The sequence below is a fragment of the Styela clava genome, chromosome 1 (assembly GCF_964204865.1).
Source record: "Styela clava chromosome 1, kaStyClav1.hap1.2, whole genome shotgun sequence".
NCBI lineage: Eukaryota > Metazoa > Chordata > Ascidiacea > Stolidobranchia > Styelidae > Styela > Styela clava.
Genome location: NC_135250.1, coordinates 1,218,257 through 1,246,208, shown reverse-complemented (window position 1 = coordinate 1,246,208; position 27,952 = coordinate 1,218,257). Strand labels below are relative to the sequence as shown.

At 35.7% G+C, this 27,952-nt stretch overlaps 2 protein-coding genes and 1 long non-coding RNA gene across 3 annotated transcripts; 1 reads left to right on the top strand and 2 right to left on the bottom strand.

The window, feature by feature from the left end:
* Positions 1-521: 521 nt before the first annotated feature.
* On the bottom strand, positions 522-9,417 carry LOC120342160 (sphingomyelin phosphodiesterase-like). Its single transcript, XM_039410876.2, has 4 exons — positions 8,901-9,417; positions 7,260-8,130; positions 5,445-5,652; positions 522-3,455 (listed from the first exon to the last, which is right to left on the bottom strand). The coding sequence occupies exons 1-4, from the start codon at positions 9,309-9,311 to the stop codon at positions 3,092-3,094; spliced, it is 1,854 nt and encodes a 617-aa protein (XP_039266810.2). The 5' UTR covers positions 9,312-9,417; the 3' UTR covers positions 522-3,091.
* Positions 9,418-13,172: 3,755 nt separating this feature from the next.
* LOC144426119 (uncharacterized) lies at positions 13,173-14,432 on the bottom strand. The gene is made up of 3 exons (XR_013477739.1): positions 14,309-14,432; positions 13,701-13,772; positions 13,173-13,612 (listed from the first exon to the last, which is right to left on the bottom strand). It is a non-coding gene; the product is annotated as an uncharacterized LOC144426119 (long non-coding RNA).
* Positions 14,433-21,460: 7,028 nt separating this feature from the next.
* LOC120348394 (uncharacterized) lies at positions 21,461-26,630 on the top strand. The gene is made up of 5 exons (XM_039418505.2): positions 21,461-21,570; positions 22,291-22,547; positions 23,991-24,074; positions 24,706-24,943; positions 25,747-26,630. Exons 1-5 carry the CDS (start codon positions 21,519-21,521, stop codon positions 25,818-25,820), a joined length of 705 nt encoding a protein of 234 aa, XP_039274439.2. The 5' UTR covers positions 21,461-21,518; the 3' UTR covers positions 25,821-26,630.
* Positions 26,631-27,952: the final 1,322 nt, after the last annotated feature.

Here is a 27,952-nt window from a genome sequence, read left to right as displayed (position 1 = left end):
CTGGCAGACTAAATGTGTTAATTACCCAAAACAATTGTCTAGGACCCAGGTTCAGGGTGGTCCAAGATTGGCAGCTCCGCGGGCCACAAAATTACTTTTGCATTGCTCGCGGGCCACAATTGTGCCAAGAACTTCGCTAGTTGCCTAAGCAAGCCATAACACTGTAGTCAATTCAGTGACATTGGTGATGCAACAATATGTCAAAAGATTTTTCGGTTAATTTTATGACGAAACAACACAAAATGTGATTTTTTGATTCCGCTCCAAATGCGACGCGGGCCACAGATAATGAAGTGGCGGGCCACATGTGGCCGCGGGCCTGGGTTTAGACCACCCTGACCTAGGTGATCTTATTTTTCAATCACCAAGCATATATGCGCCAATGCTTGTGTTATAGGAATTTGATTTTCCCGTAGCGTTGAACTGCAATCCAATTTTTTCCCTCCATGCCAACATCAGCGAATAAGCGATCTTCTGATGTAAACTGAAACCCATTCCCCCTTTCCACATAAACACCACAATATTGAATTAACTTTAATTACAATAAACTCATATTTTTCAATTATTCACAAAGTTTAAACACAAAAAGAAATATAATACAAACTAATATACGCATTTTCCAACACAAGATATATTACAGTGGTACAACCGAAAAATAACATGTATTGGACTGGGGACAGTATTTTTGGGAAGAGCCCCTACAAGCAATGCTAATATGGGGTGAATTGGAGAGAGGTTGGAAAATTTGACAGCCTTCATGTAGTATGTTTTCAAAATAGCACTTGCCAAATGAATTTGAAAACAAATCTTAGAAGACTTTATTTGGACCTCCCGAAGTATGCGCACCAAGATGGCGCACAACCTGAACTCAGGTTGTGTACCCGGTTAGGGTTCAGGTTATGCGACATCTTGGTTCGCATACTTCAGGAGTACCCTTTATTTTGTGTTCCTTTTTTAATTATTTGCCATTCACTTTTGAAAAACTGCTGATGCGACTGCCTATGACATACAGATCAGTGGCGCTGGAGATTTGAAGACTGTAGCTAGCATGGGATTTTAGATTAGATGGTTCAATCAGATAGCAAACATATGTCTGGCTAGCAGTTCATACAAAATTGGTATAGTTAACCAGTTATTTGTTTCAAATTGCATGGGCAACATACTAATAAAGATTATTCTTCCTCTAATGGTATACCATCGGCTGCTTGTCCAGAGATTTTTATATTCTGAACAAAAATGTGATAATCAGGACGGACAAACTATGGACGACATATCTTACAAATCATTCGAAAAATATTTGTCCCTTCAATCAGAGTATGATGTCATAAGGATTTGAAAAAGTTGGAAGACAAAAACAATAGTCTGGCATATGAATAAATCACCAATAGACAAGGGATTGAGTAAAGTAAACGAACATTTATGATTCTTAAATCTGAAACTGTTATAACTTAACAGAATCTCTGAGCAAACATAGCATTAACACAAATGCGAAAATACAGAGCTCGAGCTCGAGGAAAATTTGTTCAAAGCAAAGATATGGGCACTCATTCACAAACAAAGGAGACTTTTATCTCTCAGCAAAGTTACGAGCAGTCCCTGAAGTGCCAACATCTACTATATAGAATTAAGGCAGTATATCATGCTTCAGTAAACCCAGATTAACAAGAACTCATGTCAATACGAAATAAAAACATCTACAAGAATTCCACATAGCTGAAGTTCTTGAAAAAAAAATTTTGAACAATTTTGTTTTCGCCTGGTACATAAACTGTTAGAAAATTCAGTTAAGAATTTTAAGGTAACATTCCTATGTCAGATTTTTAAAGTTAATCGGAACTATTCATAGGTTTTTATTCTTAAAATTGAAGAAAAAAATTATTGTGACATTAGGAATATGAATAAAAATCTGTCAATATCCGTATATGGGAAGGAACAAGCAAGCCAGTATATGGCTATGCTCCTTGATGGAAAACAGTTCGACTTTATATTAATTATTAAATGAACTTAAACAATAGTAGGAACGTTTGCACCAAATATCAACATTGAAGAAATTGTTGGATCCATGGAGAAACTTTATATATATTCGTGTTATAGAAGGGAAACAGAAATGAAATAATTATTTTTCAATAAGGTGACAGAAAAAAATCGAGTATGCAAGTAATCCAATATATTTTTGAATTTGGAGTATCGCTCTTTGAAAAAAGAAAGCCGAGATTTGATTGAGTTCGAACAAAATTTTTCAGGTGATGGTGTGAGCTTTTAATTTATGGAAATGACAAATTCCCAAATAAATTATTATAAATATTTCCAAAAATCAAGAAGTTTGGGAATACCATTATATCATGACAGTATCGATTTGAATACTTTATTCAATTCGGAGACACAATTTGGGAATCCAGCAAGATGACTTAATCCTATGTTGAACCACAGCATTTTGTTTGGACACTAATCCATTTAGGGAATAGGAATATCAAACTTGTTTCAGAAAAGGGCTCAGTCAGACATTAGACAGAATTTGCCTAGAAGTATTAGAAATTCTAAATATGACGTCATATGCCCTAAAAATTTTTGCCATCATCAATTTATGAAATTAATGCGCAATTTTAAACAAAGAAAAAGTTAATTACATGTAAATTTGCATATGAACAAGATATTGTACCACCATTGAATATCAACAAAAAAATTAATTCTATATACAGTCATGTATACTTTCTGTCTCTCAATCAGGGATGTCCTGATCTGAACAATTTGCTACGCCCAATCTATTCTAAAGAAATATTTTCAAATATAGGATATCAAATATACAGGGTGTTCACAAAGTCCAGTTAGAATTTTAAAATTTTGTTGTGAAGTCTATTCTCAATATATCTTAACAGGATCCGTATTATTTTAATTAATAAGTGTTTATTGAAGTATTTTTACTTCATTTAATTAGGCTTTTAACCTAATTGAATATGGGACCTTATGAGAACTTTGTATATAGTAGATAAGAGCTAAAGCATTCTTGTTTTAGAACTAATTGAGCAAAAATGTTAAGAAAAAAGATGAGTAGGTGGTTCCGCTGGACGTAAACCCGCCGCTATAAACACAATCACAAATTATTGCAAAAATCCTGACTATCCCCAGACCTTGCTGACTTTATATCACATAACATTGACTTTTTGCATGATTTGTCACAAACTGGGGTCGGGGGATTCCCCTTATAAAAATAGTAATAATATTTTTGAAAACTTGACTCGGCGCCATCTTGTGTTATCCACGTGTTTACGAGTTCGTTCCAAGAAGTTGCGGATAAGTCTGTTAAGTTGAACGCACTTCTGGCAGAATAAAGCATATCCCATTTTGCTTCTTGCGTTGCTGGCTGAGAGTTGACTTTTGTTAGATTTAGGATATATGTGCTGTGGTCTAATACTTTCCAAGTGCTTCCCTCATAAAGGCCATCTGTGACATATTCCCTGAAATTAAAAATATTCCGATTTAGTTCATACATAGAAACTTCGGAACACACACAAATCAAAAAAAAAAATTTGCTCAGAAAAAGGTTACATGTGCTCACTCAGAAATTAAAGACATTACCGGTAATCACGCATGACTCCAAAAGTGCCAAGAACAGCGCTCCTGTAGTATTTGTACCAAGACGGCGCACAACCTGCTAACCCTAACCTGGTACACATACTATGTTCAGGTTTTGCGCCATCTTGGTAAAAATACTACGGGAGCACCCCAAGAACTGCCGAAACTATACCGGATTGCATGTTAGTAAATACAGATTGAGGTCTGCTTTGATTGCAGCAAGTTATGCAACTGCAGACATATTTTTTTATCTGAATTACGTAATCTTTGTTGCCGCAATTATACAAAGTTGTCTGAAACGAGTGATCAATAAGATTTTGAAAAAAAAAATCTTTCAAGAAATTCCAGACTGTTAAATGATGTCATTAAATGTGATCCAGTGTCCAGTTTAGTTAAATTGCTGAAGTCGGCAAATGCATTGAAAAATCTCTAGTCTGCATAAAATATTGCTATTAGGCAGGCGCCTTTCAGCTGGGTTTGTGTTTCCACCATTGCTATGAACTGGGCTATTCACAATTTTCTGGGATAAAAAATGAGCTACTAATTTTGGAAAGTCCAGAGTGGTTCTGGTTTATATCTTTACTCGAACTGGGGGTCCGGGCAAGCAGCCAGGATTTTCATAGGTGGGGATTTTAAAATCCGGAAATTCCTATTCCTTTTTGAAACAGTCGTCACAATTACGCACTCGCTGCATTTCCAACGTACAATTTTAAAACAAAATTTTCGAAAGCAATTTAAAGTAATAGATAAAAAGTTAAATCCCATGCACAATTGACTGAGTTTCAACCTAACCCCAGGCTGATAAAAATAAATTGCTAGTGTTTCCTGTTAGCAATGGTCCCCCTAGTTTTAAGACATCCTTACTTTAATATTTAAATTCTGTTTCAAAATACTGTATGAAAAACCCACTCACACCAACAGATCTTGAATAGCCAAGTCGAATTTTCCTGAATGGGCCCTCACGAGGGGCCATAACGCATTTTCTGGGGGCAGAAACTTCCCTCTAACCAAAATTGTATTCTGAAGCAGGGCTATTCAACCAACGAACTGCGAACCAAGCGACTCTTTATTTTGTAGCACTGGCCCATTTAAAGGTTTCTATTTATTACATAACTCCTAATAATAGTTTTAGATGTTATTGTATCATTTGCACATATCTGTGCTTAACAATATACGAAAAGAACTGCGACATCAAAATAATAACAATGTGAATTACGCTGTCTTAATTGCTTTTTCTGTTGACTCTTTATTAACCTCAAAGTTACAGATACTAAAAATCTAAAATATATTTAGGGGCATTGTGAAATATCTTTTTGGGAAAAATCAGGACCCACTAATTTTTGAATTTTGTATAATACGAATCTTTGGTGACACCAGTTTTAAAAAATAGAAAGTAGGGAATTTCCTTAGGTATTGCTGGTATCTGTTCAAGTAATTTTGAAATGTCAGGTAATCAATCAATTCATTTTTCTGACAAAGACAACACCAATCCTTGTTAAGACATTTCAGTCTGATCGTATATAAAGACTGACTTCAAGTTCATACACCCATCTCCTTATTATTATACAAAAGAATAATAATAATATAGGTTTTTGATTGAGTGTCCATAAAGTCTCTTTACAATTCTTATGATTATGAAATCAGTTAGTATTTTGAAGTATTTTTACTTCATTTAATATCTGTGAAGGCCAAAACAATATATGGTATCGATAAATTCCCTTTGCAATTTTAAATGCTTTCAAGATTTCATGGAACCCTATAATGTCCTGATTTCGTTATCAGTTGTTATTTATTTTTATCAATTATTCTGTCATTTGTTATGCTGATTATGGAATCGAAATAATCATATTATCAAGTTTCAATGCCCATACCTGTATCCAGGATGCATATTCGGATATGTTGTTATGCTCGGAGCAACGTAAGCCATATTAGTGGGAACGGACTTGGTCTTTTCATCATAGAAAATTTCCAACTGATCCCAATGAGTGTGGCCGAAGAATTGAGCAACGATTGTGTCTTTGAAACGGTTGATAATGTTGTAGTAGTTATGGCTCCATATAGGAAGACAATCTGGGCTGCCTGTTAAAGACAAATGCTTTATAGTAATATGATAGGGTTTTTATAGTTATCTCACGGAAAGAAACCATCTACAAAACTAAGCAACCAAGTCCATGTATCCAAAACAACGGGCTGGCTAATCTTAATGAAAAGCTTAGAGTTTTGTGAAATTAGTATAAAATATTTTTGTCCAAATAAAATTGCATAAATGATTCATCTACGAAAATTCCACAAAGTACGAGAACTAGTAGCTACAATCTGTCTGACATATGTTAATTGGTTCGCTCATTAATTAAATAATAGTAATTAACTTTACTCCTATGTCAAGCTGTTCTCGATAATCAATAATTAATGGTAATTGAATTATTATTGATCAACTCCATTGTTTATTTGGAGTTGAACAGCCAAATGTACGGGGTAGGGTGTCCCTGAAGCCGCTTTACAATTTTAATCTGTTATGAAGTAAGTTCTCAATATATCTTATTAACCAGGTTTGTTGTTTTTTAATCAGTAATTGTTTAAGTATTTTTACTTCATTCAATACATCTGTGAGGGCCAAAACAATATGGTATCAAGAAGTTCCCTTTTCAATTTCAAGACTTTATGAATAGTAGCCGCTATATCTGTCTTTGCTTAGTTTCACAATTTATTTTTAATGAAGAGTATTTCACGATCTAACACAGCATTCGTATGTAACAAATTACATAGTTTGAGGTGACCACGAAGAGGTTTATCAAGTTATTAAAACAACAATGTAATCATATAGCACTTTCAGGCGTTTCTCTATTACATGCACTATTGGTAGACTTCCTATCAGTTGTTCTTGCTTTACTATAATATCACACATATTTGTGAATCGCAAAATAGGTCACTTATGGCTCCGTGGTTGGTGCATCAAAACCCTAAACAATTTCTCATGTTCGAATCGGTGACAGCACATTTGAACCCACGCACATTTGCACCCGTATATCCGTGGGTTCAATCTATATATCATTGCTAAAATCCATGGATTAGGGTTAGTATGGGTTCAAATATCTGTAGATGCAAATTTCCATGGAAGAGGGTTAGTATGGGTTCAAATATCTGTAGATGCAAATTTCCATAGGTGCAAGAGTATGCAGGTGCATTTGTCGTGGGTTCAAATCTAATCGAGCCGTTCGAATCCGGTGGGATATAAATATATGCGATGGGATTGCTGGACTATTCGCCTCTGTACTGTGGTTTACATAACCCCTAGTCAGTTGATTATAGGCTTACAGCTTTCACAACCTTCTAGATTATAATTTGTCTTCTGTGGGGCTTTCTCTCAGCTACTTGTCTTTCTTCTATGCCTTTGTGCTAGTGTATCAGTATGGTTATAATGCAAGGAGGCTGTAGCAAGAGTAAAAATAATTAACCCAAGTGATCTTTAGTGCGTCCAGCTGCACACTAACACTGATATATTTGTGTAACGTTTCGTCTGATCTGGGTATATATTTATGTTTATTAAGTTTATGTATCCCATATGAGTATCTGGTAAACTATTTTCATACCACACATGGATTGGTAACAAATATTTACAAACTGGATGTTCTCGACTTTGCGTGTATAAAAAATAAAATAACTGTATTACAATAAAACTCATTCACCTGGAGGAATATGTCCAAGAATGTGAACCCTCTCATCGTTGAGTTCTGCCTTCAGAAGTGTACTCACAAGCCACTCGAGTTCATGATTTGGGTCAACAGGGTTAATCAGCATCCACCAGTTTTGTTGGTTGCAATAGTTCATGTTCAATGACACAATACGGAACCTTGGCCGCACTAGGGTCGTGTAGCAGCCTGATTGGCTCACAGATTTAAGGGCATCGGCTGGTAACCATGGCGACCATGCTTTTGTAAGTGCCTTGTAAAGCCATGTTATTGAATTGTTGTCGTCCACATACCGGGGAGGAAAACTGTTGACCGGGAAACTTTCATGGTTTCCGAGAGAAGGGTAGATTGGGGTTTTCGGAAAATATTTTATTAACAGAGAAGTGAGATTATATAGGACAGAAATCTGATTGTCACGACTCTGACTCCAGTCATTATGAGCTGGTAAGTCTCCAGTCCAGATAATATAATCGTACGTATTTTTTGAAGTTTGCTGTAAAAAATTTTCAAGAGTCCAGTAAGGTGTGTCACAATATCCTAAACTGCCCCAATACCCTGCTTGCCTTGAGTCTGATTTCATTTTCTTAGTGTCCCTGCAACATAACGGTTCAGAGCAGTCGACATTTCCACCCAGCTTGTAATTTAAATCCATATGGATATCGGAAAGGTGTAAAACTCGGGCTGTGCTTTTTGTGCCTCTAGTATTTCTGGTGTATGATGATGTGGCATTCTTGGGGATGACACCAGGTATTGTAACGTTCCATTTAATCTTATTCCAAGGTAAATCTGCGGAGTAACAAGTTGATGGAAGGATAAGTCCACAAACTTGTTCGCCTGTTAACTGGAGTTCATGCAATAAAGTGAGAACCTGAAAAGATAAGATAACTATTACAATTAGCAAAACGACTATGACAATTCTACACTACACTTATTTGGCGCTCCAGAAGTATGTGTACCAATATGGAGGTAACTATTTTTGTTCGGCTACTTTACATGAAGTCATCTAAAGGAACTGAAACTTATGGGCAGGGGGTAATTCCACTTGGCTAACACAGACAGTCCCCAAAATAGAACTAAAATAAGGAAAATCGGAATAAAGTTACAGCCTAACCCTAACCAGGTACACACCCTACGGGAGTACCACTTATTCTGAAAACATTTTTTTTAGTCTTTTGGTACTTCAGTAAAAAGCTTCTCTCAGAAATCAATCTCCTGAATAAGTGCACATGATGCATCATCATAAATCTATATAGTTTCAGTCAGGTATGGCCAATTTGAATTCAATATTCGAATATCCTTTTGATAAGAATATTAAATATTGCACACACTTAGCGCCATTTCATTTCATCGTAATCGAAGACAGACTTGTGCAATAAATTACAGCCAATTTCAAAAGATTTCAATTAGCGCCGACATGAAGTGCTTATGACACATGGCAGATGTGGGGTATTTTAGAATGTAGTAAAATTCCAAATTCAAAAACATTTTTTTAGAATGTATTCGAAATAGTCAAGTATGTGGTTCTGGCAATCCCTGGTTTCAGTATTTTTTCTGCATTTCGGGAAACTTTGCTTCGGAATACATGTGACCCTGGCTGCTTATAAGCAAATTTTTTTGGAAAATAAAATAAGTGCTTACCACAGATTTATAAGTTGTTACAATCCCATCACAGACGTCTGTAGTTTCTATTTTCAATCTTTTACAGGCGGATTCAACAAACTCTGGCAACCCATCATAAGTTCCGTCAGGTTTTTTGAACTTCCACAGAGCGTACTCTAATGTCAATTTGCAAGCGGAACACTTGAGGGACCCAAGAGACATTAAATTATTATATGGCAAAAGCATATTCAACTCCGCGTCTGTGTTATTTCGTCCTAATTTCTGCACTTTTTCCATAAAAAGTGTTCGACTGTCTTCGCCTTCGTAAACATTTTTTATAAATCTTAGTTCTGCTTCTTCAGAAATGTTTGTTGGTAGCGCAGAAGAAAATTCTTTTTTTGTCACGATGACGAAAAATATTATAAATAATGAAATTGTTTTCTTTTCCATTATACTTTTAAGTTTTCTTGATTTTTTCAGTCTGAATAATTTTTTATTAAACTTTAATATCTTTCATATTAATTCCTATCTAATAATATAACCTGAAAATAAAAAAGGTGATCTTGTACATAGGGGAAAGTGGAGAGGTATGGATGGGCCACCAAAGTTTGGTAGAGTATACCATTTTCGTCCTTTGCTCTAAATAATGACTCTTTTACTCACTGAAAGTTGAACATAATAGCTAATCATTTCCAGCATTTTTTGGGGGTTATTAGAACCAGCTTTGGGAAAAAGTGAATTTTTCAACAAAAATGTCATTTAAAAATAAATTATCACGCAAGGTATGGGCCAGGTGGTGTCAAGTATGGGTCACCTTCGAAAAACTAGAACCCTGTATTTAACCAGTAAACAAACTAGAGGATTAAAACATTACATTATTACTATACCAACTAATATGGGGGGGGGGGGGGGGGGGTGAATTATTGGCCTAGGTATGAAGTCCAGTCAAAAGTCATCCAACAGTCCATGGGCGAAATCAACTCAATCACTGAGTTTAGTCTCACTAGTTTTCAAATTTTAGATTCAGATATTTTATTTCTGTCTGGCATGAAATATTATACCGACACAAGTAATAAAAAAAATGGTAATAAAAATATCAATTCTAACAGTTGGGGTTGCGTGAAACTAAACTACCTTTCCTTGCTCTATGCCTTTGCGCAGGTGGATCCTTATGCGTATAACGCAAGAATGCTATAGCAAAAATCAAGGAAAATGAAGTTCTTGGCAGGCCGGATTATGACATGAATAGTATTCATTATTCAATATCTTAATCACTTATTTATTCGCTAATGCAAGAAAGAAAATTATAATTCGCGTTCAAAGTGAAGTTTAAACTACAAAAAAATAAAGACCAAAAAACACATAATGAATTTATCATTATGTCAGTATGTAGACCTACTAAAATTGTAATAATGTAATATCATAGTGTACTGATGTACAGTCAGCGGGCCAGTCAAAATCTCGTCGCGGGCCGAATGTTGCCCACCCCTGTGGTAGACTGATACAGCAATATCTGAATAATATATTTTGTTAATGCAGTAATCAAAGTAATGTGATTCACATACACTTTTCCAGTTATCCCCTCCCACACTGATATCAATAATTCTTTTACTTTCATTTTTTGCTTGATAAGGCTGAGAATTTCTGTAATTCCAGAATTCACATGTTTACACACTAATACCCTAACTACAGAACAAGCCTAGCTTCAATCTGTATACAATTACTACCGTACTAGAGTATACCTTCACACATACCTTGGTCTGAATCAATTTTACTTTTCTTTCTCATCACAAAAAAATTGTCTAAATTCAGGAACAGCTGACTTCAACGACCTATGGCTATATGGTGGTATCGCCATCTCCCAGTCTACGCTGAAACCAATGACATTAAACAACATGATAGGCAACTCTGACGTCACTCCATAAGACTACAGGCAAAACATTGTATTTCATGATACGCTCCAATGCACATATTTCTCGTCGCCTTTCGCGTCCGTTTTCCGCTCGCTTTTGCTACTCGGCGTCTTTTTTACGTGTAGTAACTGCCTTTTTGCGTCTGTAACGAAACAAAATAATCTCTATATCTAAGAAGTTTTGCTTACTTGGAAAGCTGGAATAACAGGCAAGCTGTAAAGAGCAATTCTGGACATCATAGACTTTTTTTTTTATCAGAGAAGATTACAAACGCGATAGCGGAAAGATTTGTGTGGAACATTTTGCAGATAATGACAAAGTTAGTAATTTTAATGTTTGCGCTTAATCATTGAAATTTCATTTAAAGAGGGTGTCATACAAAACTGTGCTGCGATACAATTCCATAACACAAAGTTTGCACCTATCGAACTTGCTTTTGTAGGTGAATTTATTAGACATATTACATATTCAGTTAATCGTAGGTAACATTGCTGGTACATAATGCATCGTAGATAGGTTTGTTTAAATTTAGGAATTTAGCTCATAGCCCACTAATTAATATTATCTTCTATGCAGGAGGTTGCAGGGCTGAATTCAACTTGCAGCCTTACCGATCACCTGACGATGCTCATTTAGTTTGGCTCGAGCAATTCTTCTTGAAATGGAAACTACCTATATTTTTTGCCTTCCTCCGATTTTAGACAAATTTATTCTGAGGGATTTCGCATATAATTCTCACTGATTGTTGGCTGTTTATAATTCCTATTGATTGTGAATTCTGATTATAACAATGAGTTGAAATTTTTTTACCTAATTTACTGGCACCTTTTTCTTGTCAATACTCCTAGCTGAGGTAATAAACATGACAATACATTTATGTCATCTGGAAGCAAAATATGCACACTAATTAATAGTTTGGCACATTGAGATAATACATCATGACAGAAAATACAAGTTAAAGGTATGTATGACCATCACATGGTAATTAAAATTAATAAAAATTAATAGGGGCTGTGGAGTATGGAAAGTTCAAGACAAAGAAAATAACAAATGTTCATAACTCATGAACTCTCAATTTTGCCTCCATTGCTTTGTGAAGGCCAATATATTTCGAGTGGCTGAATTGGTTTACCTTTATGATAGCAACGATTTTGTATTTAATATAGCGAGATTATTTCAATTTAATTGAAGTGATATAATTTCCCAAAGCAATGCTTGAATCGTCTAGAATAGATCAGTGGTGTCAAACTCATGGGTTTTCGAGAGCCGCATTGCATTTTGAAAATTGTAAAAAGAGCCGCAAACAGTTTTTGATAATGTATACTCAAAAGATATATTTAAGATAGTTTTAGTTTGTGACATATATTGTGATGCAACTAAACAGTTGGATTAAGTTTTATTATTTTCTTCAATTTCAAATGCAATTACATATTAATATTTGCATTCCACTATTATTGCAACATTTGCAAGTTACAGTATTTATTATAAAAAATCGTAAAATTCTATGTACAACCATCAAAATAATTTTTGAACAAGCTTTGAATAAGGAAAGAATAATACATACACTAAAAATAACTTAATCTAAATATATGAACCTAAAATTAACAAAAATACTACAGTATAAACTCAATGTTTTAATAATTACATTTGTCCTGGCGTTTGGCATCTTTTTTGTGTCACCAGCATACTAAGGCCAGTCTGAAATGATTTTATAGTACCAACTCTAACTAACGAGGCCACATGATCATGGGTTTATCTGGATCTTTACGAATGTTTAATTAATTCCAGTAATGCAAAAAAGTTACTTTTATCATTTCATGTATAGATCAGTAAAAAAACAAATGACAGATTTTTTCGACAAGACATTTCGCACTACATTGCGTGGCATAGGATTGCTTGAATTATTATTGATATTTAGTAACTAAGTTGTTGTATAATTATATTAATATACAAACACATGGAAATTTTCTGTTCGAAGTTGTTCTTCGAATTTGTCATATTGACTGCTGAGCTTATTGTGTTTTTTGATTGTATTGATGGAAATATGACAAATTAAACAATGTGCTTCAGAATTTTGTGAAGAGCAGAAATGTTACAACTCCCATTTTCTTCGAAAATGCCACCTTCTTCATGTACTTTGCGTTTAATTTAATTACTCAAGTGTTTTATTCAAGTATTCTTTTGCTAGCGTGATGTGTATTCTTAATTGGGTCAAAATGTGGACAAAAAAAATTAATATTCCAAAACTACTTTCAGTAAATTGTTTTCTGTGTGAATAATCAATTTCACTTTAGAAGGTTTGAAAAATCTATTACATTTAGATAAAAAAAAAACTTCCAAAATACTATTACAATTATTGTTAAGCGTTCGAGGGCCGCACTGGTTCTGGGGCCGCGAGTTTGAGATTCCTGGTCTAGATTGAAGTTGTTCAAAAAATATATGATAGTATTTTATCATGAATGATGATTATACCCCTTCCGGAATTTCTTCTATAGTACTACCAAAAGTTGATGAACCAAATATAACACAGGTGCAGTGAGGTACCCGTAATCCTCATTTCCAAAGCTGTTTTAAGTATGTCTGGCGTGTTTTGTGCCCTTTTACAAATAAGACCGCTTATGCAATCTTACGCTTTGGAATTTTTAGTTATTTTCCTCAAGCCCTGCAGGATGTGGGGGCCATACACAACTCTACCGGAGGGTCAAATGCCTTTGCATGCCTCCATAGGTTGTTTTTCTATTGCAAATTTCTATTTTCAATTGCATTATATTTCTTGGAATCACACTGTCACTGATATGTCGCCAGACTTCTGATATCTCCCCGTCTGCTATAGTTGTCCTGTGAACAAATAATAGGAAATTGAGATTAGACGAATAGTTGAAAGTTTTGCTTTATGTCGACTTAATTTCTTGATTGATATACTTACTATTTCTGCTATTGCCTCTTGTGCTGCAAGAGTCTCACAATGCTTAGACAGGTTTGTCCACAACTTTCACATCTGAAGAAAGAGAGGAGATTTATTAATTTTCGTTAAGAATAAATAAAGCAGTCTATATGATTCAGAATGGAAAAGCTAATAAATCCAACATCTCATGTTTTATTTAAAAAATATTTTACTGAATTTGGTATATAAACCAACTAATAAAAGGGTTTAGTCAGAAAATTACAAGCATTCGTGGCTCCAAATACTTGAGAAATCAGACTATACAATATAGACCGGTATGAGTGAAATGTTAGTTGAACTTGTTAACACTTTGATTCAATACGCAAATAAAAGTGAATGCGTAATAGTATGTTACAATGAGCAGCAATCAACAATGAGTATATATCCTCACTGATTAAAAAAAATCTAACTGGAGGTGCATGAACTATTTGAAACCATAAGGGGTAAGTAAATATGTAATTTCGGCAAATGGGCAACTACGTACCGTACTGAATTAATAACTTCGTGGTATTTGACAAAGGCTGGCTTTCCCACATGTACTTAATAGTGCGATGCCCGGGTGTGATATACAACAATAGTATTCACCTTACCTTTTACCGATTTCTTTTTACCCCAACTTTCAAAAATATCATTAAAATCGACAACAACTGTCAAAGCAGGCACGAACACCATTCGTGCTACGCCTTGAAAGCAGCACACATCCGCTCGTTTTCAGTATGTGCATTGGAGCGTGCTATCGAATACGATCTTCGGACAAAAATGCCGGAGTTGCGCATCATGTTGTTTAATGTCATTGGCTGAAACGTACTGCACTGTACTTCATTTATTATTTAATCCTCTTTTTGTCTTTTGTATTTTTGGCCCACGAGTTCACCGCATGCATATGTTGTATGACACTAATTTATTTTTTAAATCAAGCAGATGCCGACACGCGCAGACAATGATCTATCAAAAAATGACAATCGCGAAACAAAGCCGAATGCGCGAAGTCTTTTATCGACTTTATGATTGACCTACTTAGCATATCAATAATAAATACATCGATATCACGCAATGCAGATGCAGACACGCCTCTTTGCAGTTTGGATCGTACGATATGACGTAAAACGCGTCATCTCAGAATAAACAAACTATTCTAGTTACCGAGACGACCACTACGCATCAATGCAGTCGCTACAGGGGATAAGCGCAAGATGAAAATTGACATACTTTTCCATGGGAAAAAGAAACAATGTGAGACGGCTATGTGGTTGCGCATATCCTTGGTCGCGAGATTTTACGAAATTTACATTTTTACAAAATTTGGGTTGCTTAGAAAAAAGGTTTGGTTGCACACAAAGTGACTCTAACACAAGATAAGATAAGATTTTATTTCGATTCATTCGCAAAAACAAAATAAACACATATACACAAAAGATTAAGGCGAAGAATCTGGAAAGTGAACAAAACCTAATAAAATAGGTTTAAAACGTATTAAACGCTTCACTTACCAAAGAAAAAAGAAAACGAGTCACAAACACAAACAAATAAACATGAATATTGACGGCAGTCATTACTCAGGCGTTTCACTTGGTAATCAGGTTGCGTGCAATCTTTTCAAAGACAAAACAGTGAATTAAATATCCGCTGTGCGTGTGATGCGGCATGTAAACAAACAGTCCGAAAAATCCTAGAATGAGGTGCGAATGCATGTTTCCGTTCCATGCTCAAACATATATCTAGTAAAATCTACTAAAACGTTAACACACCAATGTAAAAATCGATTGTGAATTTTCAAATTTCAGTTCGTGCAGTTTAACCGTAAATATATACCACCACCATTATCTAATGGCTCTGGTTTAACCGTAGAAGTATATATTTACGGTTTACCATTTGTATATCAGGTCTTCTCCCTATTTGAGCAGAGCATAATTTCGTCCATCACAAAATCTTCCATTTTGCACCCATGTTGCACATTTCCAGTCCATCATTAAAAAATCTGCTATTTCTGTTATTTGTTTATTGATGTCACTAAGTCTGGGATTCACTTCTCGAATGCATATCTTCGGCTCGAGGTAGCCACGTCCGCACGCGACGGCGGTCGGTACTGAAATCCAGGACATGCAAGTGAGGACATGCATTGCGGGATAAATATGTAAATCCTATCCTATCCCCTAACGTTATAAGCGCTTGTGTGACATCAGAGTTCCATCGCTGTATGATCCTAACTGAGTGATTTAAACCTGTGATCGCTGAACAGTTGAATGAAAAAAAGAACGATGCTCATTTTTATTATAAAAGTTTCTGATGTAAGAATCGCACAGAACTTATTTTAAGAAACTGACAGAACTACAATACAAATTACACTACAAAAACTATATTTCTACATGATGAAATTTTCAACACGATGTACATCGCCAAAATTTATTAAAAAAATTTGGCACCGTTTTGTAGAGATGACAGACTCGATGTTACGTTGGTTTGCTAGTCTTAAGGCACCATGCAAACGTCCGTATGTTAGTCGTGAGCGAAAGGCTCATTTGTGAACTTTAATTGTTGAATCAAAAATAATGCTGCTATTACTTCACAGGCCTTCAACATAAACCCTTTAATAAAGCTTCCATCAAAAAAACTTCTTCTTAAACAGTGGGGCGCGCCCCACAAGGGAGGCGTAGACCATAATTTGAGGGGGCGTGAAGCTATTTAAAAATGAAAAAAAATTGTTAGATTTCATCTTGTCCGCCTCATTTCGGATATCTATATTTCTTTATATTGGATGTTTACGTTCCATTCACGTATTTCCAACGTGTTTTTTGAATAAAACATACTTTCGCCTTACTATTTGTAGCTTATTGCCAGCTAGTTATTATTTGAGGTGCGGCGCGGGACTCCACAAATTCTTAAAAAGGGGCGCGGATTGAAAAGTTTGAGAACCACTGTCTTATACGGACTGATGATAAACAGTCTTATACGGGCGTAGTGGAAACAATTGACCCAGCATTATTACGACATACTGACATTTCAATTGTTTGTGAAGTCAGACATGCTGCTCAAATGCGTTATGTTTGTCTGGTTTGCTGCTGGGTGCTGATTTTTAGTTGTGTTTGTGGTTAGGATAGGATAGGATTTACATATTTATCCCGGGGGAGAGGAAAGCCGATAAGACGGCTTATCCATATGGCGAACCACGGCCTCTCGTCCGGTTAACATTCCAAGTCGGGTATGGGATTAGTTTTACTGTATTGTTTGTTTTCGGAAGCATGGACTTGGTGGTGGAGGAAGCCGTAACCGACCAGCGGTTACGTGAACCACCCAACGACGGCGAGGAGTCCAGCAATCCTCTCGCACATAACCATTCCTGCATGGGATTCGAACCTGCGAACTCACGCAGAGTAATTAGAGGTGCGATGGCGAGCGTATTCCTAACACTTGGCCCGTTGAGCCACACCGCCGCGCCGGTTAGATTGTAGAGGTTTTATTACGGCCTTGTCCGTTTTTTTGTGTCACCTTACTGCGGACCGGCGACCTTATGGCAATTGATGATTAATTCCTTACACAAGTCAAGTCTGCAAGTAGGCCTACGCCTAGGCCTCACAATAACAAGTCTGTCATCTGCTTTCCATTGAAATGAGGGGGCTTATGAATATTTGATTGAAAAATTGATAACGGCACATTATCACTCACCATCAACGAAGTGCTGTCCGCAAACAGTGAAACACAAGCGAGATGACTTATGGACTTGACACCAAGCAGTCCTGCCAATAGATGATATCCACATTGCGCGACGGTCCGGATTTTCTGAAAACAGTGGAATATAACTGAGGATCCATTTTGTTGTCTATATACTATACGTACAGCCAATGGAACAATACGAAATAACCATTTTCAACAGCCAAACAAAACGGAAACGTCTAATCCGACTTTCAACTGACAGGAGCCAAATGGACGTTTTTGTTTTTATTGCCGTCCAGTAAACAATGTCACGTGACCCGTGCAAGTCCTCTATAAACTGTTCAAATTTATTTTGTTACTTTGTAATGATTTTGTTTAATGTCTTTATATATATATATACTGCCTAAAGTCTTTCACCATTTACACAAAATGTTATTGTGTATTCTTCAACTTTAAATACCCGATTCCACACAATTGATGCATCCATATACTCAAAAATACATATTCATGTAAAATTTGACCAATACCACAATTGATCAAGTGTGTAACATGACCGAATTTTTTTTTAACTCTAAACGCCTATATGTTATTGCCTATTGTGTATATGTAAATTTTTTATTAATTTTTCTTTCTCTCCATGGAAACTTAATGTTGTTTCTGGACACACCTAAAGTATGTTAAAACATATCTGAAGCATTTTTTATTCATGTTTATTGATATTAATGTTGGGTGGTAACAGACTCCGATGACCGCATGGTCGTATCGTTGCCACCCAGTCTATACCGAGAACTGTTTCGCTTTTTATTAATTATGTTTTTGTTGTGTATATGTTATCTGGAAGACAAAACAAATAAACTCTTTCTCTCTCTTGCACAGCTGCCACGTTTATGCTCATCTTTTTTTTTTTTCATTACAGTTTTGCGGTAAACAACATCAAATATGCCAATAAAGAAGCATTACAATGTTTCAATAGTGTTCAACATTTTATGAAATATGGTGGTTGCGGTTTTATCAATTCAAAAAATATTTGCTGGTTTAACAGCGTGTTGCAATTAATATCAATAGCTTTCGTGTCCATATATTTGAGCATTGCTCTCTTGTTTGTTTTCAGATGCATAGACTTGATGGTAGAGGAAGGCGTAACCGACCAGCGAGTACGTGAACCACCCTACAAAATTTAAATACGGTCCTTTTCGTGATTATGCTGTTCCCAGTTTTTGATCGGATTCTGAAATTTGGATTTAAAATCAACTTATCGAAAGGTGATTTTGTCTTCTGCGAAGTTTTAGTGCAGTTGCAGTATTCATAAATTAGCCCCGCAAAATAGGCCAGAATAATATCATCTATTAGTAAGCTACTATGAAACAGCAGGTGAATAAATATTCTGATTCGAATAAATAAACCGGCTTGTACGCCAACAACACGCGAAAATACTTTCGAAATATGCAACAGTATTTTTGCAATAATACGTTATAGAAATAATTCGGAGCCAAAAGTCGAGAAAATATCATTACAAGAGTTGCGTATATATATTTTTATACAACGCTCATTTATGCCCATTTCTCAGAAAAAAAAGCGTCATGCAAGTGCCGCGAACTAAAGTGTCCGTGTTTATATTGTGTGTATATATATATTTTTATATCAATAGACTGTTATGGTGGCCCTTGTTTAATGCTGTTTTGTCGGATTTGGACTCCGACCACTCACTGCATGCGAGGCAAATACTGTCTTTCGATCTCTCTTCTGTTGGATGTCGGACGTGTTTTCCTGTGTTCTCTGTTTTGAGTGTTTTTAACTGTGAAGCTGCCTCCTAATAAACCACAAATCCGGAATCTGAGTATTCTGATTCTTTCAATACACAGAATAAAAACCTATCTGTGACACAAGCAGCCATTAAGGCATATGTTCCACTGATCAAAAGAAGAACAGGGCAACACGTTTAACAGACTAGTATTCAATAAAAAAAAGTTATTGTGTGTTGAAACTGGAGACCCGAAATTCCGGATTTGTTTATTGAAAAAAGCAACTTGACGCGTGAAGACTACAGACTTAAACAAAAAGCAGTCCGAGCGTAGTGAACGGAAGGAGAGAAATATACTGTATTTTTCTTGTATAAGGACTGCTATCCGAGTCTAACAATGCAGATTGGAATTCGAAAATCTGCGCGATAGTTAGGTTGAGACAAAAAAAAAAGAATTGAATAAAGCATAGCAGTACATAGAAACTTGAAAATATTTATACAACAAAGACGGGCATTTACGTCTGTAGCATATTTTAATTTATATATACAGGGAGTCCTCGGGTTACGACGGTCGCGACTTACGCTGTTTCGAGGTTACGAACGCACTTTCAAAAAATAGAATTCTGTACTGTAATATTTAAGCCCTTTTACACTGGATAATTGTGATCAAGAAAATCAGTGCTTTGGTCTCATTGGTTTTCCTCATTTACATCGTACTTTTTGCATTATTTGTACATTTTATTACAGTACCATACTTTACAATACAGTACGATATGTAGTAATTCATGTACTGTACAGTATAATGTTCCGACTTACATCGCTTCTCAAGAACGGAACAACGTCGTAAGTCGAGGACTCCCTGTAAAGTACAATTTTGGGTAGTTCTGTAGAATGCAAACCAAGATGGCGGACACCAGAACATAGTATGTGTACCAGGTTAGGGTTAGGCCATACGTTTTTTTTTCTTATTTTATTTCTATTACCAGTTCAGGGACTAGCCAAGTGCGGGGACTAGCCACATATTACGTTCCGGTGTCCGCCATCTTGGTTCACATACTACGGGAGTACCCAATTTTGTAATACTGAATTAAAAAAGCATCCCGCTTTGGATGTCTGTATTATGGTACTATATAGAGAGAGAATATAGGTAATTATTTTCTGTGACAAATTCTAACTTGGATCAAAAATTATTGCTGTAATACTGAAAATTGAGAATACATCCAGTATCAGTCATCGGAACTAAATTTAACACCGAAAAAATCATGACGTAACACACGCACTTTCTCGATAACGCTGACGCAGCAATTAAAGATGCGTGGAGTTTTGTTAAACGTCATCAGTCGTAAGCAACTTTAAGGAGAAAGTATATAACTCGCCCAAGGCTTTATAAAAATTCGCGCTTAAACGTCGAAATCGCTTACTTTTGAAATGATTACTTGTGTGCATCATTTACTTATTATTCGCTGACCCGAGGTAAAATAAAGGAGTTGTCGATAGTTGTATTATATAGGAAGCAGGCAGACGTTTCTGTCCAGTAATGTAGGATATAGAGGAGTTTGATTTTGGGCTGTCTTGACTTAAAATGCCGTCCGAGGTAAAAAAATTGCTATTGAAGCCCTAGTTATACTTATATCCTTCGTTCGTTTGTATTTTTAATTCACCAATAATAACTGGTAAATTAATAATGGTACACGAAAGTGTTTTTCTCGCATATTTTATCGAGATCAAGGATGTAGTTGGAGTCTTTTTTCGAAGTCAGTTGAATGTTTCGTTGTCAGATCGATCCTTCATTCTGGCCCGCCTGACTGAAAAGAAAGGAATAAACAGATTGATAGATTTTGTTATTGAAAAGTGGGCTTGGATTTATTTATTAGCTGCTGTTGCTGATGATACAGTTCACGTTGTTACTGAGACGAAATGTCTCATCCTTTCGACTACTGTACCAATCGCTTTCGAGTTTTTATATGTTGTCTCTGCAGGCTCAAGCATTTTTTAATTCATTTCAACTCTCTAAGTCCGTGGTTTACTAAAAAAAAATATTGGTGACAGAGAAAACACGTCTGCAATAGGGATTCCTTTTAGTCCATTATATGGAGCGAGCCAATTTTTCAAAACTTTCAATTGGATAATAGATCCTTTGGCACCGATACTTAATAACCGGCTCTTGTTCCCCGTCCCCAAGTTAAACTGAGTTCAACTTTTCCTAGTAATTTATGTAGGATTGATTTTAACTGGTAGGAAAAAAATAAAATGGATTCGGGTGACTAGATTTGAGTATTTGAATGAACAGAGTTCTTTTACAGTATCATATTTCTCTCTTTAATTTATCATTGTTCTCTTGTTATAACAGATATCTCACGAACTTTTTTACATTGATAAATATCAGTTTGTTACAAAGTCTGTTCAGGATGAAGATTTTTACGTCAGTTCTAGCCGTACTTTTGCTCTGTTATGTCACAAGTAAGTTTAACGAAAAATAATGTTAATTTAAAAGAGAAGAAGTCTGTAAAACTTGTATTATGTGGAATAAGGGTTTGCTATGAACTTCAACTTCATAAGCTCCGTCCATATGTATCCAGCAGTACAAGATACGTAAAACTGAAGACAGGCATTTCGTAACACAAGTTCACAACCGGGACTGTAAATTTACAATCGTTTTCGACTCCCGATTCTTAAAATAGTGACAGCGACTCTGATAAATCTAATTTTATTCAGGAGCTCCAGTGTACAGCTGTTTAGCCTTGGCCGTAACACATCACACTGTCATAAAAATTTTATTTTGTTATATTATAAAAAGATGAGACGTCGTATAAAACTGGGTGTGACGGCTTTTTCTTGTAGAGATTATTTTTCAAGTTATAATTTCAAATTGATTGAAACCTTCGACTAGAATTCGGAGATCATTCGCAATTCTGTGTCTTGAAACCCCTTCCTCATTGTTAAGATAAAAAACTAAATGGCGGTTTTCGTTTAAACTTTTTAAGGAGTTTTTTGTTTCCCTGATCGGTAATAACGGCTCATCGATTAATATTTGATAACGATGTCTTCCATATGAATGGTTGTTTGCAATATTACCCGTTTTGTTTAGCCAGATGTGTGGCGTTTTTTGAACATCCTGTCCCTTCAACGCATTTTCGCTTTGGATCAAATGTCACTCAATTTTGTTTTTGTTACTTTCAGGCACAGAAGGCGGATTCCTCGATAAACTAAAGATCAAAATCAAAATTCCCAAATTTACGTTCGGTATCCCCAGAACGATCCCTTCAGTGATTAAATTCCCTTACATACCGACCACTCCCAAAACTACTAAAGTTACCACAAAAGCGACGACGCCTACGACGACCACTACACCGCGTCCTCCTTCGACGACTGAGCCTACGACTCCTAAACCAAAATCTGCAGACGAACTCATGATTGACGAATGTCTAGAGAGCATGGTATGTCATAAACTATATAGAATCTGTAATATAAGCCTTATAAGGTATAATGGTTTACATATGACCAGCGGAACGTTCTGGGTTGTGGAATACGACTATCACTGCACTATTAGTCAATATATCTTGGGCCTTAAGCTTGATTCATTATAACGAGTGCTAATTTGGCGCGAGGGCTACCTTCCCGTTAGCAATTTAGCGTATATCGCTGTATAATCCCTCACGTGGTAGACGTCAGGTGTAGGCTACATATTGCGGTAGGCCTCACGCTCAAGTAGCACCGTATAATGTTATGATATTTATGGTCGTCACACGTAATCCAAAGCCGCTGGTCGGCTAAGGCTTTTTCCTTCGTGGAATTTCCATCGTTTATATTGATAACTATTTTTATACTGCAATTGTAACTAGAGGCCGTGATTCACATATAATTATCCTCAGTTTTTCGGGATAGATATGAATAATCCTTACTCTGATTTGACAAAATATTTACCAGATTAGCGAGAAAAAAAACAGGTTAAAATTAATATAGAAGACATGTATATTTTAACAAGCTTACACGTCATATTTGTGTCCTCACTTCAAAACTTATTTTCTTGATCTATAATAACACAAAAATAGAATTAACAACGAAACCGGGATTCTAAACAACTATGAACATCTACCGATTAAAATATCTAAATTTAAAATTTGTTCCAAAACTGAAATTTGGATTTTCGTTAATCATACTTACGAAAACAACACGTAGTTGAGTACAAGTGATTTATTTTTAACGCTTCGTCCTTGTTTCGTAATATAAACTCGGCTTCGAAATGCTTTGCCAAAGGCGTTATTACGAAGCGGATATCGATGATAAGTAGTTAAATGAACAAACATCTTGTTATGTGTGAACGATTTAATACTAATTTGTTAATACTAAAGCTATTTTACATATATATAAAACACAACTATGAAAAAGTTCATGTTTTAAACCCTTCTAATCAGTGAAGTTATCGGTTAGGAAAATATATGTAAATGATCCCTGATTAAATGAAGTTGATTTGTTTCACTTTGAAAACAATGAGATTTGGGTAAAATGATCTGTAGGTACGTGCTGAGTAATAACACGCTAAATTTGGTTCAACAATCGAGTTAGAATTAGACTTCATTTAATTAGCTCTCGCACCCTAGCTCAACAGGCGAAACCCGTAAGCAGGTTAAACTGAAATTCTTTGTCGCCAAATGTTGGATATCTGTGGGTTGAACTATATTCCTATTATAAAGCTGGGTCGAGAAGACGATTATTCGATAAGGCTACAGTTGTTCAAGATACATAGATGGCCACTGCTACTGGGATATTTTTGTTTAGGTCCTTCTTTGACCCGACAAATCTTGAATAATTAGATAGATCTAAGCTATAATCACACAACTTCTGCAATAATTTGTTTCAACTTGAAATTTCCATTTCAGAGTAAATGTGAATGGACCGCGGAAGAACTCTTAGAAAAAATGGAAGAACTGTTTAAATTCGACACAGGCGAATTTTCCGGGGAGGTAAAATTGTTTTATTTGTTAAAAAGGGAGCTGCCTAAGGCTACACGGTAATTGACTGAGATCCAATCAGTTGTTTTTGGCGTGACCTCAAGCAACACTGAGAAAATTACTTAAGAGTACTCGCTTAGTATGTGTACCAGATTAGGAAATATTTTTACTCCGATTTTCCTTATTTTAGTCTAGTACGAGTTTGGGACTGTCTGTGCTAGCCAAGCGAATATACCCCCTGTCCATAGGTTTCCGTTCCTTTACACAACTTGATGTAAATAGACAAACAAAATTAGTTACTTCCATATTGGTACACATACTTCTGGAGAGCCGAAAATAGTACCGCATTATCGATCTAATATATGCTAAGGGTCGCCAAACCCAACCTTGTTGGCATTGCAGATTGCACATATCTGATTTGAATCTCATAGCCCCTCCTCAAGATGCAAAAAAATGGGCGGGCAACACCGGAGCGGAATTCTTCCGGTCTTTCTAAACAAGGTCCTTACATGTCGTTAAATATCAGTGACTATCGAATAGCGAAGCGGAGGGCTTGGATAAGCCTGATAACAAAAATATATATTCTGATTCACCTGATAACAAAAAATATATTCAAGAATTAAGTTCATGCAATTGTTTTCAGGGGGAATCTGTTGGACCTGTTGTCGATCCTAATTCAATTTCTACGAAGGAGGTGACTATAGGAGCCACAAAGATACCCGGAATTATTGGCATTGGAACTGCAGCAAAGACGACAACAAGTATATCGAAACTTCCCAAGGCCTGTTCTCCTTTCTGTAGTAAATCAGAAGAGACGAGATACTATGTAATCGACTGTCAGGATTATTTGACCGACGAAACCTTAAAATGGCATTACCAAAGTAAGTCAGATCTTTTGTAGCCATTCCCCATATGGCTCAAATGTCGATGTTGTGCCAAAAAAATCTTGACATTTTAAAATAGGATGATTGCCAGATTTATTGGACCATAATCTTGCTTTCTTGGAACTAACCAACCCTAATTATTAAATACAGTATCAGGCAGCAGCAACTCATTCACAAGAGCCACTTTGTTTCGAAGCGCCTGACCCTCATCATTTTCTACACGCCCTACAAACTTTATTACGCCGTTAGCAATATGTTGGAGACCGGCTTTGAACTCGAAATGTCCAAAGTTAAACTTTAACGTCTTTAAATGAGGCGTTAATACCATTGTTTTCCTTGCGATGCGTGAACCAAGTGCTATGTCAACCCTTTTATTGGCATCTCTATCTCTGAGATAAGCTTATGAATTGAACTCTTATTGCGTCAATGGCCGTTACAGTTTAGTTGGCCGTTTAGGGTCTTTCTATGAAAAACTTATTTAAAACAATCTTAGTGTATAACTGGTTGGCCATCTCCCAATTGTTTCTTCAAATACATCGGTGTGTTAATAGCATCAACAGTTCCGAAAATCAGATGTCAATCACAATAAAAAGTTTTGGGTGAAATGTCGAATCCCATAGAAATAATAAAGTTGAAAAAAATGCTACCAATAGCTCTTCTAGCGGCTCAAATCATTTTTAATACTAATAATTTAAATTCGATCAAATATTCATTTCAACTAATTAGCAAAACACTCTAACTAATCGTGTACAATATTATTTCAAAAAATTCTCACAAAACTCAATCTCGTTTTGTTTCAGGGAGGAATGCTGTGCTTGGATGCCTGAAATGTCGGAGTAAATGTGAACTGGCAGAATCTGTTCATTATTTGTGATTTTTAAATTTCTTCTGCATTTACGAGGACGCTACCTGACAAGTGGAACGAACCTCCATCACCTCTGATCTATATAATCATTTTTTCTTATCTTGTTCAATTTTCATCTTATCGTAGAGATTAATGCCCAATCATTTTTTATTTTATATCAAGGAACCATCATATTATCGTAGAGTTTATTGAATGAACGCCGTTGAGCCGGGAAAAGTTCCTTTCGTCTCCCGATTTTGAGTTATGCAAAAATTCGACTCCGGCCCCGTGTTGACAAATTGCAACCGGGGTCCGCTTACCGATTAAAAACAATTCGACTTTAACTCCCGACTCTTAGAATATTTGACAATTCGAAAATGGCTTCGACTCTGTCTCGAAAATCAGTAAGAAATTACAGTCCCCATTGTCTTCAACATTAAAAACAGCATAACCTCAATATTTACCTCAACAAATTTTATTCATTTCGCTTTAAAGCTGGCTGCTTGGTGATGCAAAATCATATACGATTCGATTACAACTCGTTCTCACGGATTTAACGTAAACATTTTAGTATAAACAAATTAAGCGAGAATCCCAGCTTTTAACTAAAATTAAAAATTATACTGATAGAAGAATATCGCTGGGTGCTATTTATAGGTTTATTACTGCAACGGAGGAACGCGAAAATTAAATATTATTGGTCAAAAGTTCGACGCAAAACAAACGGAACATCAGTTACTAATGTCACGTTCTCCAGATTATTGGACATAAATTATGCACATGAATCGTTTTGCTAAGTCATTGTTGTGAACTGAGTCGCTTTTTACTTTGACGAATCGTCCGATAAATTTCAATTTTTGTTTTCAAGAAGGAAAGAAGTCTCTGGAAGGTTTTAACTTTTATTCAAGCATACATGCCCGATTTTCACCCAAAATATTGTTGTTTATTTTTAATTTCTTAGAACACTTTTACATGACATACCCGTATAAGTGTAATTTTATTCGTGTTTAAATATTGATCATTGTTATATCTTATATTTGCATGATGATTCGGGTATGGATATTCTGTTATTCATTTGTTTTTAACTTGAATCAATCATTCGAGTTGTTTTTTATTCGTCGTCATTCAGACTAAAGAGCATGATAAAATAAAAAATAAGATAAATTATATTATAAACGTTTATGCGTTTGTCCATAACCAATAAATTATCATTTCGTCTGCCTGCCAACGGCACAATAATGTAAATCTTTTTCAATAAATTTTATTCAAAACATTTAAACAAAACACAGCAAAACGGGAAAACTTTCTCAGTACAACAAGGGCAGTGAGTCACGGGAAGGCATAAGTTCCACCGAGTTATATCGACAAAGGGAAACGCGTGTACAAGGCAAATAGGCAAAATTCAGGATATTTCCAAACTTTGAATCATATTCCAGACATTTAATTTGTGTGTGGTATAAACAAATTTAAGAAACACGCACAAAAAAGCACAAGAACTCTTCTAATTATATACTTTTTACAGTTGATTATGTCTCTCTGTCCAACTAATCAGTAAATAATTGTACGATTACTTTTAAGAGCTAGGCTATAATTTGAATTCAAATCCATGTTTTTGAGCTGAGGTAGACTTTGGGTTGTTCTACAAATTAGTATTACTCGACTTCCAAATCAAAATATTTTCACGTCATCGTCATTTGCTCAGCAAATATCCACTTTATGTATATATATGTTTTAATATACTGACAGTTACATGCAAATTTTCAGTACTTGAAAGTGAGAGTGATATTTTCTTTTAAATTTTGACACTCAGGTTTTTAATTAATATCCAGGCACAAGAAATAGTTTCGTAGCCTCAGGATGATAGAAGTTTGACAAATATTTGCAGGAAACTAGTGTCATTTTCGTATAGCTCTACGCCAGATGGCGCTGATGATGCAATCGAACTGTTTTTGCAAGCAGTCGCCTGTCTAGAGCAGTGGTTCCCAACCTTTCTACCCTGGCGGACCAGTAAAATTAAAATAAAAGTACTCGCGGACCGGCAAAGAAATTGAAATGACCGGAACAGAAAAGAATAACATTTATTTGCGTAATATAATGCAATGCCGGGCACTCAATATGCTTCTAGACAAAAAAGGTACACTTAAAAACATTTCACACGAAGA

Bases quoted from the DNA above. Each gene is read 5' to 3' on its own strand.
- LOC120342160 (XM_039410876.2), bottom strand. From the start codon at position 9,311: ATGGAAAAGAAAACAATTTCATTATTTATAATATTTTTCGTCATCGTG. The intron at 8,131-8,900 runs GTAAGCACTTAT...TTATCTTTTCAG, and splicing joins TAACAACTTATAAATCTGTG to GTTCTCACTTTATTGCATGA. The intron at 3,456-5,444 runs GTATGGGCATTG...TTTTAATTTCAG, and splicing joins AATATGCATCCTGGATACAG to GGAATATGTCACAGATGGCC.
- LOC120348394 (XM_039418505.2), top strand. From the start codon at position 21,519: ATGAAGATTTTTACGTCAGTTCTAGCCGTACTTTTGCTCTGTTATGTC. The intron at 21,571-22,290 runs GTAAGTTTAACG...TGTTACTTTCAG, and splicing joins TTTGCTCTGTTATGTCACAA to GCACAGAAGGCGGATTCCTC. The intron at 24,944-25,746 runs GTAAGTCAGATC...GTTTTGTTTCAG, and splicing joins CTTAAAATGGCATTACCAAA to GGAGGAATGCTGTGCTTGGA.